Raw genomic sequence first — 20,170 nt, forward strand, 5'->3', positions numbered from 1 at the left:
AGTTCTCCTTCTCCCAGTTGACTCTTGCTGTGCTGCACAAGCCCCTGGCCAAGCCTCAACCCAAACAAGGCACCAGTTGATCTCCTGTCCTGTCCTCTAGGGCAGAGCTTGTTCTTCTCCTTGGTATCCCCTCCTCCCACTTTTCTAGGACTTCCTAGAGCTGTCTGTCCAAGTCTTTCAGCTGCTAGAAGCATCTGCTCCAGCCTAGAAACACAGGGAATGGAAAATTATTCAGCTCTAGGCATGTCTCCACATTCTTCATCTTCCCAATAGCCCGGCTGGTTTCTTCTTACCAGGACACAGAGAGCCTCGTTTGCAGAATCTCTGAGTCTGGCTAGCTGAAGGCCCCTGCTCTTCTCTTATTGGCACAGGCCAGCTGTGATAACATCCTCACTGAAAAGGCAGACAACAATGGGATTTCAAGGGCTCCAAGGAACGGAACAGAAGGATGAGGGCCTTTTCTGGTGAAGCCCAAAGGCTCCCACCCATGTGCCCACATGTGCCCAGTTTGAGTCACACTGAACTCACCCTGTCCCATTGGTTTGGGTGTTAGTTCATGGCAACTCTGATTACAAACAGGATCAAATCATGCAGAGTTTTTGATCCTGTGTAATGTTATTGTGAGAACGAGCTTAACTGCTTTCCAGTATGGTCATTATTACTCTCTTAACTTCTCTTCTCTATGATACCTCGCATGAGTCATGACAGGAGACTCTCACAATCCCACCCCCACCCCTCCCCTACCAAGAAGCTGAAAGGTGAGATTCCTGAGCTTTGTCTCCCCAAGTCCTCCCTGCAGGACTGTGATTCTGGATCCAAGTTAGAACATCAGGAAACCATGACCTGGTAGATGTCTTCTTACCTAATCACTCCCCATCCAAGAGGGACAACAGGTGTCTGTGCTAATTTACCTGGCTGGCCAAAAGGAGGCCCAACAGGCACAAAGTGGGGCTGCCCTACCCAGGAAGCCCCACTGAAGTGTGGCCAGATCTTCCCTCCCCAAAGTCAAGTCTGCTTATCCCCTGGGTAACTTGGACAATTTTGATTGCAAAAGACAAAAAAATCATGTAGGCCTCTGTATTAGTTTGATAGAGTTGCTGTAACAAAGTACCACAAACTTGGTGGCCTAAGCAATAGAAATTTATTGTCTCACAGTTCTGGAGGCCAGATGTCCAAGATTCAAGGTGTCAGCAAGGTTGGTTCCTACTGAGGACCATGAGGGAAGGGTCTATTCTGGACCTCTCTTCTTGACTTGCAGTTGGTCATCTTCTCCCTGTGTCTTCACATGGTCTTCCATCTGTCATGTCTGTATCTAAATTTCTTCTTCTAAAGGTATCAGTCATACAGGATGAGGACCCACTTACATGGATGGCCTCATTTTATCTAATTACTCTTTGAAGTCTCTCTCTCTCTCTCTCTCTCTAAGTACTGTCACATTCTGGGAATTAGGATTTCAATCCAGGTATTTTTTAGGGGACACAATTTAGCCCATAACAGTTCCTAGAACACAATTTTATTTTGAGGATATTCAGGTTCAGAACTAAGCTGGGCAAATGTGGATAGGCCTTTCTACAACATTTCCATTTCTCAGATGAAGTCAAATCTTTTTCTCTCCACAACATTTCCATTTCATTATGTGTCAATCTTCCTATTACACTGGAAACACTTGGCAGCAATTGGGCAAGTAGCTGTCTCATTCTTTGCTTCATATCCACTTGGCCCAGGTTTGGCATGTAACAATCTGTAGTCATGGAACTTTGGGTTTCTCTGTGCTTCTGCTTGCTTCTCTCACTCCTCGCTGGCCAATCCCTCAGGAGCCTCTGATCCAACATGCTCACATTTCAGAGAGACATTCCATACTTTTATTTCACTTTATACCATTTATATTAACATTTAACCTCCTTTAAGGTCATTCATATGTTTACTTAAAATTTATAAGATAAATCTTTCAAATAATTGTTATTTTGTCTAAGACTTAAATACAGAGAACATTTTTCTTACATAGTGTAGCTTTTCACTTCCTTAAAGGTTTTGAAGATTGCAAGTTCTTAATGTGATAAAGTCCAATCTATCATTTGTTCATTTGAAGGTTAGGTCTTTCATTTTGTTTCTTCCAGCTTCACTGAGGTATGATTGACAAGAGTTGTATATATTTAAGTTATACAATGTGTTGACTTGATACATGTATACACTGTGAAATGACTACCACAATCAAATTAACACATCCAGCAGCTCATATAGTTTCTTTGTGTGTATGTGTATGATAAGAACACTTAAGATTTACTCTCTTAGCAAACTACAAAAATAAAATATAGTATCATATATAATCACCGTGCTATAATTAGATCCTCAGACCTTACTAATCTTACAATTCAAAGGATGTAGCCGTTGACTGACATCTCTGAAGGTTAGTACTTCTTGTGTGCTAAGGAATCTTTGCCTACCCAAGGTCATTAAGATTGTCTCCTATGTTTTATTCTAGAAATTTTTATTATTTTAGCTTTTACATTTAAGTCTACCATCCAACTAAAACCTCAGTAATTCAAGAGCCATTTGTTGAACAGACTGTCTATTCCTCCATTGAATTTTCTTAAACTTTGGTTAAAAATCAATAGGCTATATATAGCATGTCTTCTGTAATCTGTTCCACCAATTTATTTGTCTACCCTAACACCATACACACTGTCTTGATTACTGGTACTTCATAGTAAACCTTGAAATTGGGTAGTGTTAAGTCTTCCAATTGGGCTTTTGTTTGAAAAACTGTTTTGACTATTTTAGATCTTTTGTATTTCTATATAAATTTGAGGTTAGTTTGTCAAAGTCTACAAAAAAGCCTGCTAAGGTTTCAAGTGGGATTACACTTTTGGAGCATTATTTGCAGAGAACTGATATCTTAGCAATACCGATTTCTTGTAATTTATAATCATGACAAATCACTCTATTCGTATAGTACTCTTTATTTCAGAAATGGTTTGCATTTTTAGCACAGAGACTTATATACCATGTAAAATCTATTAAGTATGCAATTTAAAAAAATGACACAGCATGTAAAATGGTTTTATTAACTTCAATTTCCAATTGATAGCTATTCGTATATGAAAATAAATAATTTTTAAAAGGCTGATCATCTATCTTGTAAACTTGCTAAATTCACTTATTTAAGTCTAGCAGACTTTTTGGGAGATTCCTTAGGATTTTTTTAAATCAGATTGTATGTGACTTAAAAATAAGGACAGATTTCCTTTTTCCTTTCAACTCTTATGCCTTTTACTTCTTTCTCACTGTGATGCACTGACTAGGTGCCAGCTCAAAGCAAACTAGAAGTGGTCATCCTTCATTTGCTTCTAGACTTGGAGGGAAAGTCCTTAATACATCACCTATCATCACAGTGGCTATATAGTGTTTTCAAAGATGCTCTTTAAGACATTAAAAAAGTATTATATTCCTAGTTTGCTCAGATATTTCCCTCCATCAACAGGGGTTTTTGTCAAATGCTTTTTCTGCATCTTTTGAAATGATCACGTAGTGTTTCTTCTGTATTCTATTCCTGTGAATTATATTAATTAGTAAATGCTATTCCTGAGATAAAATCCACTTGTTATACTTTATTATTATTTTATATGTGACTAAATTTGTTATACTTTGTTATAAATTTTGCATCTATGTCCATGAGGAATATTGATTGATCTTTACTACTTTTGTAATGTGTCTGTCAGGTGCTGGCATCAGGATTCTGCAGCCTTCATAAAATAAGGCAGTAAATGCTTCCTATTCCTATTTTCAGAAATATTTTGTATAAGATTGATATTATTTCCTCTATAAGTGTAGATAGAATTCACACGTGAAACCATGAGACAGCCATAGATAGAGGTCCCCAAATCTTATTCATATTCCCCTCAAATCTTTGGTGACCCAAAGACCAAGGTCAAAACAGAAACAGAACCATGCTAAAAATGCTTAAAGGCACATATCCATAAGTGTAGGGTTATCCATGAGAAATTTAATCAGCTACTAGAAAAAAAATCAATTATTTTTAGAGAAAGATACCAGATTCCAGAAAGATGACACAGTATATTTATCCACAATGTAGTACATAAATAAAATAAATAGAAAAAGGTACTCCATAATTCAGGGAAAAAATAGTCAACTAAATAGATTCATAGAAAACTCAGTGGAGATGCAGACAAGGATTTTTGAATTACTGATGTGTCAAAGAATCTTCAGAAAAAAAAATATATATCTGAATACAAAGACCAAAGTGATGGGGAATTTTGAGACAAAAATGCTACAAAAATGAACCAAAAATAAATCTCGGAACTGGAAAACACACTACTTAAAATACACCACTTGATGGAGTTAATAACAAACTGGGAAGGATTCTGGGAAGGATCAGTGGAATCAAAGGCACAGTACAGCCAATTACCCAAACTGAGGTACACGGAAGGAGAAGACTGAAAAAACAATTCGGAGCTTCCCTAGCCCATAAGATGGCATTACGTGATCTATCACACATATAATTGGAGCTATGGAAGAAAAGGGACAAGTGAGACAGAAAAACATATTTGAAGAAAAATAATGTGGAAATTTTTCTATATTTTGCTGAAATCAGCAGCCAAGAGTCCCCAAAACCTCAGAGGAAGGACCTCAAGCAGGGTCAAGTGCCAGAAGACCACACTTAGGAACATTACAAAGTGCTAAAAACCAAAAGATACAGACAAAACCTTAAGAGTAGCCAGAATACAAAGACATGTTATATATAGAAGAATAAAAATAAGAATGGCCACTAACTTCTTATCAGGAAAAAAAGAAAGATGAAGGCCAGGAGGCCACTGAACATTTTCAAAAGAAAATCTATCAACTTAGAATTGCAAATCCAGCAAAAATATCTGAAAAGTGAAGCCCAAATAAAGGCATTTTCAGATAAACAAAGGCTGGAGGAAAGTGCTGTCAACACACTGTAAGAAATGTTAAAGGAAGTTCTTTAGACTAGGGTAAGATAATACCACTAGATAGAAATTTGGAATTGCCTGAATAAATATGAATCACCGGAAATGGTATATATGTGGGGAAATAGGACATGTGATTTTTCTTTCTTTTAAAAAATTCTTTAGTAATCAACTGACTCTTTCATTTAAAATATTAGCAACCTACGTGGGATACAAAACAAATATATCGGTATCATACTTAACAAAGCATAGAGACAAAAGGGGGTATATAAGTGGATTGTTTTTTCAAGTTTTTTACATTGTATGGAAATGGCATGATATTAATTCAAAGCAACTGATAAAAATGGAGACTGTAAACTGGAGAGGAACCACCTAAAATATAGAGAGGTGTAACAGTGAAAGCCCGTAAAAGATACAGAAAGAAGTGCTGATAAAAAAAAAAAAAGAAAAGAAAGAAGTGCTGAAGGAAACATTCAATTAACTCAGATGAAGGCAGGAAAGGAGACACAAAGAACAAGCAGTTAAAGAGAACACAAGTCAGATAATGAGACAACCACAAATATAGAAACAATAATGCAAACAGAACAAACAGTCCGTTAGGAAGTTAGTGATTTTGGGTCTCAAGCACTTGCAGGTAACAAGACCCACTCTAAATATAAAGTCACAGATAGGATGACAATAAAGAACTGGAAAAAATGTGACATGTCACAAGTAAGCATAAAGAAGCTGGTGTGCCTCTTAACACAGAAAACTCTACAGCAAGAAGTAATACAGACAATAAAAGAGAATTAACTCCACATTGACCAGAGGGTAAATCATAGAGAAGACATAACAAATATAAATGTGTAAGCATTTAATAAAGTTTCTAAACACATGAAGCAAAACAGAGAAATATATAGAAATTCATAACTTTATTTATACTGGAAGCTGTATTTCCAGTTAAAAATGGGGGAAAAATATATTCACAAGTGATTAAATCTGTAAAACAACCATATAGTTTTACCAAGAGATAAGACCTGTGTAGACAAGCTATAAAGTGTTGTCAGGATTAAAGACTCATGAAATAAGTCAATCGGAGAAGGACAAACATTATATGGTCTCATTCATTTGGGGAATATAAAAAATAGTGACAGGGAATAAAGGGGAAAGGAGAGAAAATGAGTGGGAAATATCAGAGAAGGAGACAGAACATGAGAGACTCCTAACTCTGGGAAACGAACAAGGGGTGGTGGAGAGGGAGGTGGGCGGGAGGTAGGGGTGACTGGGTGACGGGCACTAATGGGGGCACTTGATGGGATGAGCACTGGGTGCTATGCTATATATTGGCAAATTGAACTCCAATATATTAAACAAACAAACAAAAAAGGATTAAAGACTCATGCCAGTGTCTTTGAAGACAATCTACTTCCATTTTCAAGTGAAGAAATAAACACAGCTGCAATGAAAAGCCAATGTGGGTATTTTGAACTGATAGCAGAATATTTCTTTTTAAGTATTCATGATGAAGGAGATAAAAGTCATGATGTCTATAATTTACATTCAAAGGGCACATCGAAAAAAGAAAGGTTGAAATATATGGTAAAATGTTAACAATTCTTGAATGCAGGTAGTGGGTATAAATTGTATATCTCAATATAATTTCTACTTTTTTATAAGTTTGAAATAGTTTTTAATAAAAATATTTAAAAATGTATTTATTAAGTAACAGTTTCCATAAAAATTTTAGAAGGTAATTGAAAGATGAAGATGATCTTACTAGGTATGTATAAGTTTCAACATAGTTTCAGTAATCAAAACAGTATGAACATAGTGGAAGATTAGGTAATTGGTATTTAAATGGCTTAAGAAATCGAAACAATTATCCAAGTTTAGATGAAAACTTCAATCAATGGAAAAAAGAGACTATTAATTAAATAATATTGATTCAACTCACCAGTTATAAATAAAAGACATAACTCCAGAAGAACTAAGATCTAACTATGAGAATCAAAACTATAAAAATATACAAAACTATTAACTAAGTACTATATATATTACTGTGAGGACAGGGGAGGTTGTCTTACACAAGACAGGAAAACAGATTTGATAAAAACAAATGGGAGATTTGACCTCATGAAATTAAATTTCTTTATAGTCAAAAGAAAATCTGAATAAATTTTTTGAAAATAGCCTAGAGAAAATATTTGTAACATATAACAGAGAAACTCCTAGCACCCTTAACAAAATATATAATGTACACTTATTTATCATAAAAAGTAAACAATTCAACAAAAAATATACAAAAGCTCTGAACAGACATATACATAGAAGTAGGAATAATAAATGGCCAACAAACATGAAGCAATCTGTAATACAGAGAGCTATCAGAAAATGGCACATTTAATGAGCAACAATTTTCACTCACATGTTAGGAGGAGTATCTATTTTTAAAGGACCAATAGGTCAACAGGTAAGACTAAATAAGCAAGTTTATTGCAGCATTATTTACACTGCAAAATTCTAGAAATATCTGACCACCAGTATGGGGAAACTTTTAATAAGCCTTTATATTGTTGTACCCCATTCTACAAGGTGTTATGTAACTCCTCAAAAAAGGGAATGCATCGTGTATAATCACATTTTTATTAATAAAAAACAGAGGACAGTATGTTTGTGTAGACATAGTGTACAGACAGACACACACACCCCAACACAGAGCTTTGGATAAACACAGAAAAGTACATGGGATGATTTTAATACCAATTAGATTGCTGGCATGGAATGCAGAAAAACATAATATTCTTCTTATATACTCTTCTGCACTCTTTGAATTGTTAAGACAAACATGCATTACCTTTAAAATTAACTGTCCAAAATTTAATCATCCATAGGTAGACAGTATACACCATTAACACACACACATATGCATTAAGCACCAAATATACTATTTGTAATTAGATTTTAAACTTTCTATTTTAAAATATTATTGTAACCATTTTGCTAAAAATATATGAAAGAAACTTGATACTAGTTACATGACTCTTACTTATAACCTAAAAAAATGTATGTGTATGAGTTTCAGCAAACCAAAGGCTACTTTCATCCAGGGTCTATTTTCCTAATCTTATAAACCACCATTAGAAAGAGAACTGTAAACAAACACCTGTTTTTACAAGAGCTACACACAAAACCTGTTGCAAGCAGAGGAAGATGTGCTGGGAAGAACCTCTGTGGCCCATAATGACACTGACCCCTTCCATGGTCCTGGGAGGGCCCTGGCAATGTGTTCAGACTGCCCTAGGTGAAAATAAGGTATCTCTTTTTTCCTTAAACAGGGTTCCCGAAATTGTCTAAATTTCAGGCTCTGCAAAATCTGGACCTGCCTGTTTGAATGCAAACTGAATCACAAACAACGACGGCTTAATCAAAGGAATGGATATCATTTTACTACATGTATATGATATTCTTGAAGAGGTAAACTTTATTGCATATCTGTAGTCATTTGTAAACCTCATATTTCGTGTTTGTGGTACCTGAGTGAATTGCTTCTAAAAGCTTTAAAGCAAACTCTTCTAAAAAAGAAATGTTATGCTTGTCCTTCTCCGATTGACTTACTTCACTCAGCATAATACCCTCTAGTTCCATCCACGTTGAAGCAAATGGTGGGCATTTGTTGTTTCTAATGGCTGAGTAATATTCCATTGTATGAGCACTGGGGTGTTATTCTGTATGTTGGTTAATTGAACACCAATAAAAAATAAATTTATTTAAAAAAAAGGCAGCTACATAGGTAAATTAAAAAAAAGAAAGAAATGTTATGATCAATACTGAAGGTGCACAGAGGAAGAATGGACAGCACCTGAACAAAGAGAATATAGACCCAAGTCCAGCAGGACTAGCAGAGACCAGTAAACAAGTGTTCACAAATCTCAAGGTAAAGATGGCATCCCTTAAGATGGACTTGATCAGACATGGAAACCACAAAGGGAGAGTCCTAGCAGGAAAAGGTGGTGGTCATACCTACAAACTGACAAGAGGAAGAGGCAGGTTAGCCAGTAGACAGAGATCTACTATACAGATGGTGGACAGGTTCACCATGAACACACCTGATATATTTCTGAATCCATTAGGTAAGACATGCCTTCCCAGAAAAAATAAACCAGATAAATTTAGCCTGATACGTTAGAACATTTTAAGTAATCTAATTCTCTTTGTTCTGACTCCATGTTCATGAAACAAACTTTTGTCACTTAGTTTCCTAAATCCCAGTACTCTGATGTTTATAACTAAAATTATGTTAGATGAATAAGAAGGAATTCCAGTTTTATCCACCAATCACATTAACCCGATCAATAAGATCCGGATTCTGAAAAATGAATCCATTTTCATTTCCTTTTGAGTCTGTGAAGCCAATGACTAAACCCTGGACTGAAATGAATTCAAGGAGAGACCTCTTGCAAGATGACTTCTCTTTAAAAGTATCCATTCCTGTGTGAGCAGTTTAAGTTGCAATTCATATATTTTAATTATCCCCACAATTCACACTCAGTAATTCTGTCAAATAAGGAAACATGCAAAGTAAATATAAAGTGCATGTAAAACAAAAAGAAAACATATAAAGATTTTTACATTTCTTCCTTCAAATATAAATTTATGCTAAATTATATTTCTGTTTTTAAGTTTATTTCAGATAATAGTTCCTATGCTTCTAAACTTTTAAAAATTATTTTTACCTATGTGATTGATTATTAAGGTTTAGCGATCCGGTCTGGTACATCTCTTCCAACTGTTTCCTGTTTCCAAAGTATAAAGCAAGGTCTGTGGCAATGATGGCTTTGCGGATGATCTCAAGCACCTGTTCATATTCACTGGAGCTCAGGGTGGAGAAGATATTGTGCCCTTCCAACTACGGAAAAAACACAAATAAACACCACCAATAACAAGCACAAGCTCTAATCTTATGACATTTGCAGGTACTTGAAACAATACAGTCAGTCAATGGCATTCGGCACACAAATGACAAGTTTGGGGGGAACAAAAGGATAGTTTGTAATGATTAATGGAAATTAATGTGGTTTTGCCTTAAGCTACAACAATTATGTTACCATGTAAAGGATCTATTTCCTACAGTAACATCATTTGCTACCAAAAAATCCGAGTTATTTAAATATAGATCTAGTTTTTGGATATTTCTAGTAAGCTATTAAATGACTAGAAAATGTAAAATATTTAAGACATTTCTTCTTCTAAGGATTTTATTTATTTATTCATGAGAGACACACAAAGAGAGGCAGAGATATAGGCAGAGGGAGAAGCAGGCTCACTGTGGGGAGCCTGATGCGGGACTCGATCCCAGAACCCCAGGATCACTACCCGAGCCAAAGGCAGACGCTCAACCACTGAGCCACCAAGGTGCCCTTTAAAACATTTCTTCGTAAACTAACTTAAAACTTTAGTAATTTTTATATTAGATGGAAACTAATGGGTTATAAATCATGTATATCTTTGTCCACTTCAGCACATCTAACAAATAGTAACCTACTTCCTCCATATCCTTGAAGAAACGGTTCCATAATCTCAAAATGAAGTTTAGTCAGGCATATTAAAATTTCTCCCAACGGGTTAACAATCCTTTTATGTAAAACACAAATTGCTGAGGTGAAAACACCCCCTCTTCCACTGTGGTCACAGGAGGGAGAACAGCAAACTAAACCCTGGACAAGACTACACACTGGGCATTTGCACTCTAGTACCTCAGCATTATTCTTTTGCATATGAATCTGTTAAGAATTTTCTAGAATAACTTTTTCCATGGGCAGCCTGGATGGCTCAGCGGTTTTGCACCACCTTTGGCCCAGGGCCTGATCCTGGAGACCCAGGATCGAGTCCCATGTCTGGCTCCCTGCGTGAAGCCTGCTTCTCCCTCTGCCTGTGTCTCTGCCTCTGTCTGTCATGAATAAATAAATAAAATATTAAAAAAAAAACACTTTTTCCTCTGAGAATCTTAAGTCTTTATTTGTAATTGAGATTAAAAATGGGTTGTTTTTTTTCAAACAAAAAGACTGAAATAATAAGGATGCATTCAATTTGTGGGCTCATCAATTATTGTTAAATTATTCATTATTAGACAACATAGTCCTACTGTAACTGATTGCTTTCACTTGCTCTAAGCTATACTTATCGGCTGATAAAATACATTAAAAACTTGAAATTATTAAAGTATACTTTTTTTTTACAAAATCAGACATCTCACTAAGACGTGGCCTCCTTCCTATTACCCTGAAATAAGGCTGTATGTGCACGATTTTTTTCAATCAGAATCATTATTACCTAGTTTTTAGCTTTTATAAATATTTAAATTATCCTATGATAAATGCAGCAAATGGGGTTGGTTATTTTTCTGACAGTAATAATAGGAAGGACTTACATTTATAGGATGCTTGAAATTCACAAAACATTTTCAAAGACATGATTTCACTTTCAAATTATAAAATTTAAAGAACTCTCTGAAGAACTCTTTGGAATCTAATTGAAATGAAGTTATTTGTTGAATCATCAACAGGATTTTTCTTTGCCTGAAGAGTAATTGCAGTGCTTAGATAAACTGGTCATTTTGGTCATTTTTAGTAACACAATCTCACTTGAAGCAGCCTTCATGAATACGACAGCCAAAGGGTAGACGTGATGGCCGACTTCAGGTCAACATGAGGAAGAAACCCCTGAAGTTCAGTTACCACGGGGATGATGTAGGAAATGTTGTGGGTGGAAGGCTGAACCCAGGCTGCTTAGTCACTGAGGGGACAGGGGGAAGAGATTCAAGCTCTGGGAAGGTGGTTGAACTCAAACTTCCAAAAATTTTAGAGCAGGAAGTTAAAAGAAAAGAACTTTTTTCTCTGACTCCTGCTATGAAATCTGCTTTGCTTTCATTTCATCCTAACTCAAGGAAAAGTAGCAGTTTCCGTTTCAATACTTAATGCCTTGTCACCTACGCTCCCAAAGCGTAAACACGTTTCACACTGGTATGCATGGTTGGTTCTCATGCACACATCTACTATTGGCAGGCTGTCAAAAGAGCAATCACATGTGAAAAATATTTATGTGCTTTATTACCAATAAACCATTAAATTGTAGTGTATAAAAATATTCTATAATACTGTTGAGAATTTTTCTTTAATCCCTCTAAAATAGGGACTTCTTAGCCTGGGTTCTAGAATTTATCTCCGGGACCATAGAGTTACAAACTCACTGCAACTATATATATACGCACACATACACACACATATATATTTAACACACACATATTATAAAAATATGTTTGCTGAGTGTGTCATCCTTAAGGACATCTCAAAAGTATCCATGATCTATCGCAAATGCAGATGATTTTAAAGGATCTGTATATTGTTGGCTACTTCAGATTTATTATTTCTTTCATTGCTTTTCTTTTTAAAAAAAATTTTTATCTAAATTCTAGCTAGTTAACATGCAATATTGGTTTCAGGGACTTTTTGATATGAAAGGAAACTAGGTGGAAAAGTTTAGCAGAGGTCCTTTGTAAGGGAAAGTTGTAACCAGAACCCTTTTACTGCTTCCTTCAATATTCTGCAAGAGCAAAGGTAACAAATACATGAACTGTATACCTTTAAGAGGATCAAGTACATATTTTTCAGCACTTTGCTCCTACCAAAGGAAAAGAAAATAAGGGAGATACAGCAACCAAACAGAGCAGATAAATAGCTTTAAATCTTTTAAAAGCTCCAATTTCACATTAGTTAACATTAAAACCTCATAAAATAATACCTTTTATATACCAACTGGTGAGTTTATTATAGTTAATGTCCCAGGTTGTACTGTGTAAAGTTTATATGAATTTAAGGCAGTTCATCCCATTTTGTATCAATCACGCATTTTATATTGGGAAATTTGTCTAAAATCCAAAGATGGATGAACTGCATATAGTCAGTCCTCAGGCCTGTGAGAGCATGAGTGGGCTCTGTTGCAGGTGCTCTAAGCAGCTGAGGTCTATGAGCTACTAGAGAGCATGGGCAATGCTGGAATCAGCTATGTGCTGGAAGCCCCCTGGTGACCCATTCCCTGGGTGGGTCATCTTTCAATCCCTCCGACTCTCAACAGGGTGACCCCACAGATTTCTAGCCATTGACTGCACTGCCTCTGTTCTTCCCATCACAAGATGAAGAAAAGAGGTCTTTACTGATTTGGCAGATACTTCGTCTGCAAGGCTTCACTTTGTGTAAGGATGTTCACGGGACAGCAGCTACTCTGCCCATGGGCCCAAACAACATGAGTTCATTCTGTGAAGGGTTCACAGCTTAATGGGAGAGACGCGTATAAGCACGCAATAAAATGGATGGAGCAGTCTCCATGATGGAGAAGACCTCGGGCAGGGACACGGATTCTGCAGACAACGAGGGGCCACAAGCCTGCACGGAACAGCAGGAGACCACACGTGTTCCGTGGGAGCCACACAATTTCAATATGGCTCAAGCACATCGTCTGCGTGAAAAAATGGTGACAAATAGTAAGAGTTCAAACAAAGGCCTTGTGTCAGAACTGAAATGATCACCGGAAGGCGACAAGAAGGGTCAGGACAGGAGAGGCCTGTCCTACGACAATCACTCTAGCAACAGTGTGGGTTTGGTTAGAACCAAAGCAGAAAGACACGCTGATCCATCTTTCCTCAGCAAGCTTTTAAAATATTATTATTAATCATAAAGAATTCTCCTCAAAGCCCCATGCTGCTTAGTTCTATGAAAGAGATTCTTAAGGAAAGGCCCTGGGGCTCAGATTTTAATACCTGTATGCCAACCAGCCCAAGCCCACCGGGTGGGTTTAAGTCACCACCACAGGAAGCCATAGGCATGGGCTGAATCATTCAGGGGGTCTGACATGACAAAAGTCAACTGCATCGAGCATTCACAATGGCAACAGCTGGATATTTATTCTGATACTTAATCACCTACTTCATCAACCACAGGATAGGAAGCATAGTAGTACTGTAATTAAGAACTTAGGATTTGGAGTCAAACAATTCTAGCTTTTAATCCTGTTCACTTACTAGCTGTATGACAAAGGACAAGTTATTTAACCTCTTTGATGCACATTCCTCTTATTTGTAAAATGGAAATAAACTGTGATACCTATCTCATAGAATGTTATAAAAATCAATGTGTTAATACGTGCAAAATTCTTAGGTTTCTGATTTATTTATTTATAGTAAGTATTAAGTATATAGTGTTTATAATGAGCACCTAATAAATGATGAAGTGATTACTATGACGATGACTGTGATGAAGAGAACAAAATCTACCAGTTTAACTGCAGCCAGAGCAAAGGGACAGAAAGGAAAATCAAACAAACATATATGCCTAGAAAAAAATTTGGTAGCCAAAGATCACTTTTATCCACTCAGAATACATCTACAGAAAGTGACAGGTTGAAGCTAGCCTCTGTGTGATAACTTTTAACTTATTAGTAAAGGCAGTGTTGGAGAGAAGTATGATAACTTTGCAGTAAATTCTACTTAGTACAGACAGATTGGAAGAATTGCTTGTTAGCAACTATAGGAAGTAATGAAAATGTTACAGGATTCCAAAATGCTGGGTATAAAGATAATTTTCTTAACATGTAAACATATTTCAGAATCTAGACAATTCAAGATTAATGGAATATTGAGAAAATTTTCTTTTTTAAAAAAAGATTTTTTTTTTAATATTAGAGAGATAGAGGGAGAGAGAGAGTATAAGCAAGGGGAACAGCAGAGAGAGAGGGAGAAGTAGGCTCCCCACCAAGCAAGGAGCCTGATGTGGGATTCTCTTCTGGGACCCTGGGATCATGACCTGAGCCAAAGGCAAATGTTTAACTGACTGAGCCACCCAGGCACCCCAAGAACATTTTCTTAATAACAAGAAAGATTATTCCTAATTGGTCTTTTTTAAAATTTTGACTTTGAGTACTTGACATGGAATATTCACAGAAGGCAAACATACAGAAAAGGGTGGCTTTGATATTCAAAATAATCATTGACATCTCATTAAGAGAGAATAAGTGGATTTAATATTCTAGCACTAATGGTTCTACCACAATTACTAAAATGTGTGGGAGAGCTTTGGGTAAGGAAACAAAGCTTACTTGTTTTCTTGGATGTCACTGGTCACACAAAATAGTCTCCTTACTTGGAGGCATTCTACTTTTTGTTTCAGTATCAAGCCACCTAAACTCTTTGTTGTAAGGAGACTCACTCACTCTCCCTTAAATAAAACTTGGCAGTTTCCCGTCTCCAAACTCTGTACTCACTGTTTTGCCTCTCCTGAACTCTTTTGCATCCACATTTGGTACTTTCCCATGACCACCAAGCAGCCACCTCAAGAGACCTGGTGATGGGTGGGCAGGGACAGGGATGAATAATGCAGGCTTATAATGGGCTTATAATGGGCCCGCATTGGGCTTATAATGCGGAGTAGGGGCAAGGTAAACTCACCAATAGAACATTTCAATACAATGTGAGAGAAACTAAGATACATGTCTGTTTGCGGGCTCAGGGGCCATGTAATGGGGCACATGGCAGTGACCCAGCTGTGTGGGAGAAGTCATAAAGTAATTCCACTGGAGGAGGTAATACCTGAGCTGAACCTTGACAATAAGAAGTTGGCCCAAAGGCAGTGGGAGTATTACAAGTAGGAAGGATCCAGGCAGTGACACAGAAGCAAGAAACAGTCTGCAGCTAAGAAATACAACATACAACAGTCCTAGAATACCCAGGCGCCATTCACTAAAGACTATTCACTTTACAACTGGAATTTATTGGGGCACCTGGGATGGCTCAGTTAAGTGTCTGCCTTTAGCTCAGGTCATGATCTTAGGGTCCTGGGATTGAGTCCTGCCATCAGCCTCCATGCTCAGTGGGGAATCTACTTCTCCCTCTCTGTCCCTCCCCCTGCTTGTGCTTCTCTCTCTGTCTCTCAAATAAATAAATACAATCTTAAGAAAAAAAGAAACAATTTATTCTTGACACCACAAAACCCACTGACTTTTAAAAAGGAGAATAACATGTTTAGACATGTACCTGGGTGATGGGTTTGAGAAACGTGGATGATGGACTTGAGCCTGGAGAAATGGTGGTCAATGAGGGAAAAAAGGGTAGATAACAGATGATGAAGGTTGAATGCGGGATGTCAAAAAGCGAGGCCATTGGTGACTCACATAGGCTGTAGGAGGGCCAGTCCAGCATGTAGTAGAAGTTTCCTGTCTGGAATGCCCAATGTGACCTATAGACAGCCTAGAACCCCAATCCCCAGGAAACCAGTCCTGATACCCTGATGTTAAGAGGTAATGGGCAGTGTAGCAAAAATAAGAAAGCAGATAATAAGTAAGACTACTTCTCTTACTTTATCCATGACCTAACCTCCTCCCACTGCCCACCAGATCCTTCTCAATGACAAAAGTGAAGACGAGCCAGGAACAAAGACTCCTCCTGCCTTTCTGTGAAGTTATGTGTTTGTGCGTTAGATTGAGATTAGCTTTTTAAATATATTTTCTATTCTCTGTTTGTTGATGTTGCTGGGGTCAGCCAGGGGTGTGATGGTGCTCCCTCTAGTTGCCCAGATTATCCAGTAAGTAATAGTGGCAGCCACACCCAGCCAGCAGGAGGTTAACAAAACTGACAAACTCACACAGACACACAGAGCCTTGGGAAGGCCTGATGGACAGCTATCTCCAACCATTATATACCAAATTATTTATCTTCTATTGGGCCATGCTGCCACAGTTCCAGATCCACAATCATCTTGTAGCCAGAGTGATAAAGATCTGCAGAGATCAGGATAGCAACAGGCAAACCCCTTCATAATGGTGAACAATGAAGATAAACAGAGACACCAGAGGTATCCATATGCTACAACAATATATTATCTTGTCCCTTATTTTAGTGACTGGAAGTTGGAATTTTTATTATTACTCTATTACTATTACTCTAGAATATCACCTTAAATTGGTCAAATTTGGAGTCGTTTTGATAAAATATAAAATTGGCAGGCCCTGGCAACAGGATGTGGGGGTGCGGGTGCAGAACGATGACTCTCAGGTCACCCCCCTGTGGTAGTTTGGTCATGGAGGCCACCACCAAAGGAGATATAAAACAATAGGCACAGGGCAGCCCCGGTGGCTCAGCGGTTTAGCACCGCCTGCAGCCCAGGGTGTGATCCTGGAGACCTGGGATGGAGTCCCACATGGGGCTCCCTGCATGGAGCCTGCTTCTCCCTCTGCCTGTGTCTCTGCCTCTCTCTCTCTCTCTCTCTTTCTCTCTCTCTCTCTCTCTCTGTGTCCCTCATGAATAAATAAATAAAATCTAAATAAAAAAAATAAAACAATAGACACAAATTTGGTCACACCTAATGCTGAGTCCAGGTGTTTGGAAACAGAAGTCCCCCTGTGCCCCAGGTTGAGGCACAGGTGTGAGAGCCACAACCAACGGGTGATGGAGAGGACTCCAGAGAGCAGCCCAGCAGAGCAGTGAGAGGAGCCACATGGAGGCACATGGAGGTGATGGAGAGGACAGGGATCTAGATGCAAACCTTCCTCACTCCCCACTCAGGCCTGCACTGCTGTCTGCCCCTCTGCAGGGAGGGTCAGGTGGCGGCTACCCCGGGCCTTTAACTGAGTCCACTGACTGGTACCAGCTTGCCTCATGGCTTTCCCTTTTTTCTTCTTGGAATATTTACTCCCCAAAGGTAACATGCAGCTGGGGCTCAAGACCCTTCGTCAGCCCAAATTGGGCTGTTGGGGCCCTGAGGGGTCTGTTACATCAGTGTTTATCCTCCATCCCCCTTTCATACCCACAGATTGTTTTCTTGTTTCTTTGTTTTTCCAGGGGGGGAGGGGGATGTCGTTGGGATTATTAACCTCTAATTTCTATTTTCTGCCTGCTTTCCTCTCCCCTCAAGTCCTCTGTACGAGCTGTTGCCTTCAAGGGGCCCTTGGGGGATGAGGGAGAGGACTCACTCAGGGCTCGCCTCCGCTGTGTCCATCCTCCCTCTGGAAGGGAGGAGAGGGAGGGCCTCAAGGGCCTCAAGCTGGGCTCTGGGTGAGGCCTGGCCCCCTCCCAACCTTGGTTCTAGACTGTTACTCCCAGCTTTGGGACGTTTTCAGATCGATGACTATTTTAAAATTAAAACTAGGGATCTCTGGGTGGCGCAGCGGTTTGGCACCTGCCTTTGGCCCAGGGCACAATCCTAGAGACCCAGAGATCGAATCTCCCAGTGCATGGAGCCTGCTTCTTCCTCTGCCTGTGTCTCTGCCTCTCTCTCTCTCTCTCTCTCTCTCTCTGTGTGTGTGACTATCATAAATAAATAAAAATTAATAAAATAAAATTAAATTAAAACTATTTTACTGACATGGCAAAAAAAAACCAAAACCAAACAAACCCACACCACATGCTCCAACGGAGCAGGGATTATCACATCCCCTCAGCCTACAATGGGTGTTGGCAGCTGTGAGGAGCTCAATAAATGCTATGAAAATAAAATTCAAGGGGCAGTTAGAGATGGATCTGAGAAGAAGTACTCAGAGAAGTATTGTGAGCATAAATGTCAAATCAGCATGGAGTAGAGGAATTTCCAGAAAAAGAAGGAAACCTTCCCTGGATACTCTTGCCCACGGAGGTAAGGCCATCGGATGACCCTGCTACATTTCTTCCTGTCCCAACTCACACAGGAGGCTGCAGCTCAGTTCAGGACAGGGATTTGGTTTATAAATGGTGAGCTTTTCTTTATAAATGGTGGGGTTTTCGCCTAGACCTGTGGCAACGCCCAGGGCTTCCTTCCAGCTTCTCCTCCTTGTGATCTGAGGAGGACTGTAAGTATGTTGAGTAACTGGGCTTCTCTAGAGATGAAGAACACATGTGTCCATCTTCACTCCGGCCTCCTCACTGACTGAAACCCCATCTCCAATACTCAGAATCTAATGATTCTTCAAAAGCTTCTTGCCAACAGCTGCCTGAACTGAATTTACTGCCGTGGGTTCTGCTTACTGTGCTCTGATCACTCTAGGAATGCTGCGTTGTGTAATGCAGAGCCCCCACATTGCCGAGGGCTTGCTCAAAATGAGATAGACCATTCTGAACTTCCGTTATTTATGGCAGCGAATGGGGCAAGTCTTGCAGCATGGAGCAGGGGTCAGGGGTAGTTCCGGCCACCCCATCTGTACGTGGTTTGAACACTGCTATGTCACAGGCTTTAATTTTTTGTTCTACCCAGCAGCTGTGTACTTTGTGCAATCCCTATTTCAAAACAAGTCCTATTATATTTAAAATAGGTTTTCCAAAGAAACTTTATAAAGGCTAATAAAATTATTTGCAGATTACACTGCTAAAAATGTTATCATAATCAAATGTATGAATTAGGATATGGTAGTGAGTCTGAATTAACTCTAAATGAAGGCATCCCGATGTCATTTTTGGCATTTACTCTTCTTCCTGTACAAACAGCCTGGAATCATGAGTAAGATCAGGGTACCTATAAAAACCATCATGAAGTTCTATAATGTTTGTCATTTACAAAAAGCATGTTTCTATACACACACATACAGATATATACACACCCACACACACCTTTTATCCTGCTTAAATTACTAGGTAGGCACATTTGTATCTATCCATTCATCCACCTATACATACATCATTTTAAAAATAAAGAAAGGATTGGTGCTAAGGGGACAGCAGGAGTGTGATTTCCTACTGCTTTCAGGGACAGGACCAGCTGTGAACAAGTGGAATAATCCACTACCCGCTGGATGTGGCTTAAAAGTCCCTGAAGTAGCTCTGTCTCTGACACTCCTCCACCGTGACCAGCAGGTAGCTAGCAGGGCACTTCAGCGAGGTCACCACTTACTTTCTGGTGAAGAAACAGGACCCAGACAGGTCCGTTGTGCTGGGTTTTGGAAAGGTCTGAGCAGGCAATACTACCTGATGATTCCTGGGACACTTAGGATGAAGAGAACAAACAAGGCCAGTCAGGAGAAGCTGAGGAGAGAAAACCACAGCCCGGGAGCTCAAAGAGAGGCCCAGGCTGTGTGAGACTGGGAGATGCCAGGCTGCAGACACTCTCCTGCCTTGCACTCGTCCACCACTAGCCCTGCTGGACTTGCTGCTGGCGTTTATCACACAGCCCTGAGGAGCTCATGTCCTTCCTTAGACACATTGCCAGAGGACCTCATGGGATTTCTCTTCCTAC

At 38.8% G+C, this 20,170-nt stretch overlaps 1 protein-coding gene across 3 annotated transcripts in view; it reads right to left on the bottom strand.

The window, feature by feature from the left end:
• Positions 1-20,170, bottom strand: part of PDE10A (phosphodiesterase 10A) — a 590,195-nt gene that overhangs the window by 24,464 nt on the left and 545,561 nt on the right. For all 3 annotated transcript variants that reach the window (XM_072830420.1, XM_072830410.1, XM_072830401.1), the window contains one exon: positions 9,662-9,834. In XM_072830420.1, coding sequence (XP_072686521.1) covers positions 9,662-9,834 — 173 coding nt within the window. The remainder of the gene's footprint in view (positions 1-9,661; positions 9,835-20,170) is intronic.

Source organism: Canis lupus, chromosome 1 (genome assembly GCF_048164855.1).
Source record: "Canis lupus baileyi chromosome 1, mCanLup2.hap1, whole genome shotgun sequence".
Taxonomy (NCBI): Eukaryota; Metazoa; Chordata; class Mammalia; order Carnivora; family Canidae; genus Canis; species Canis lupus.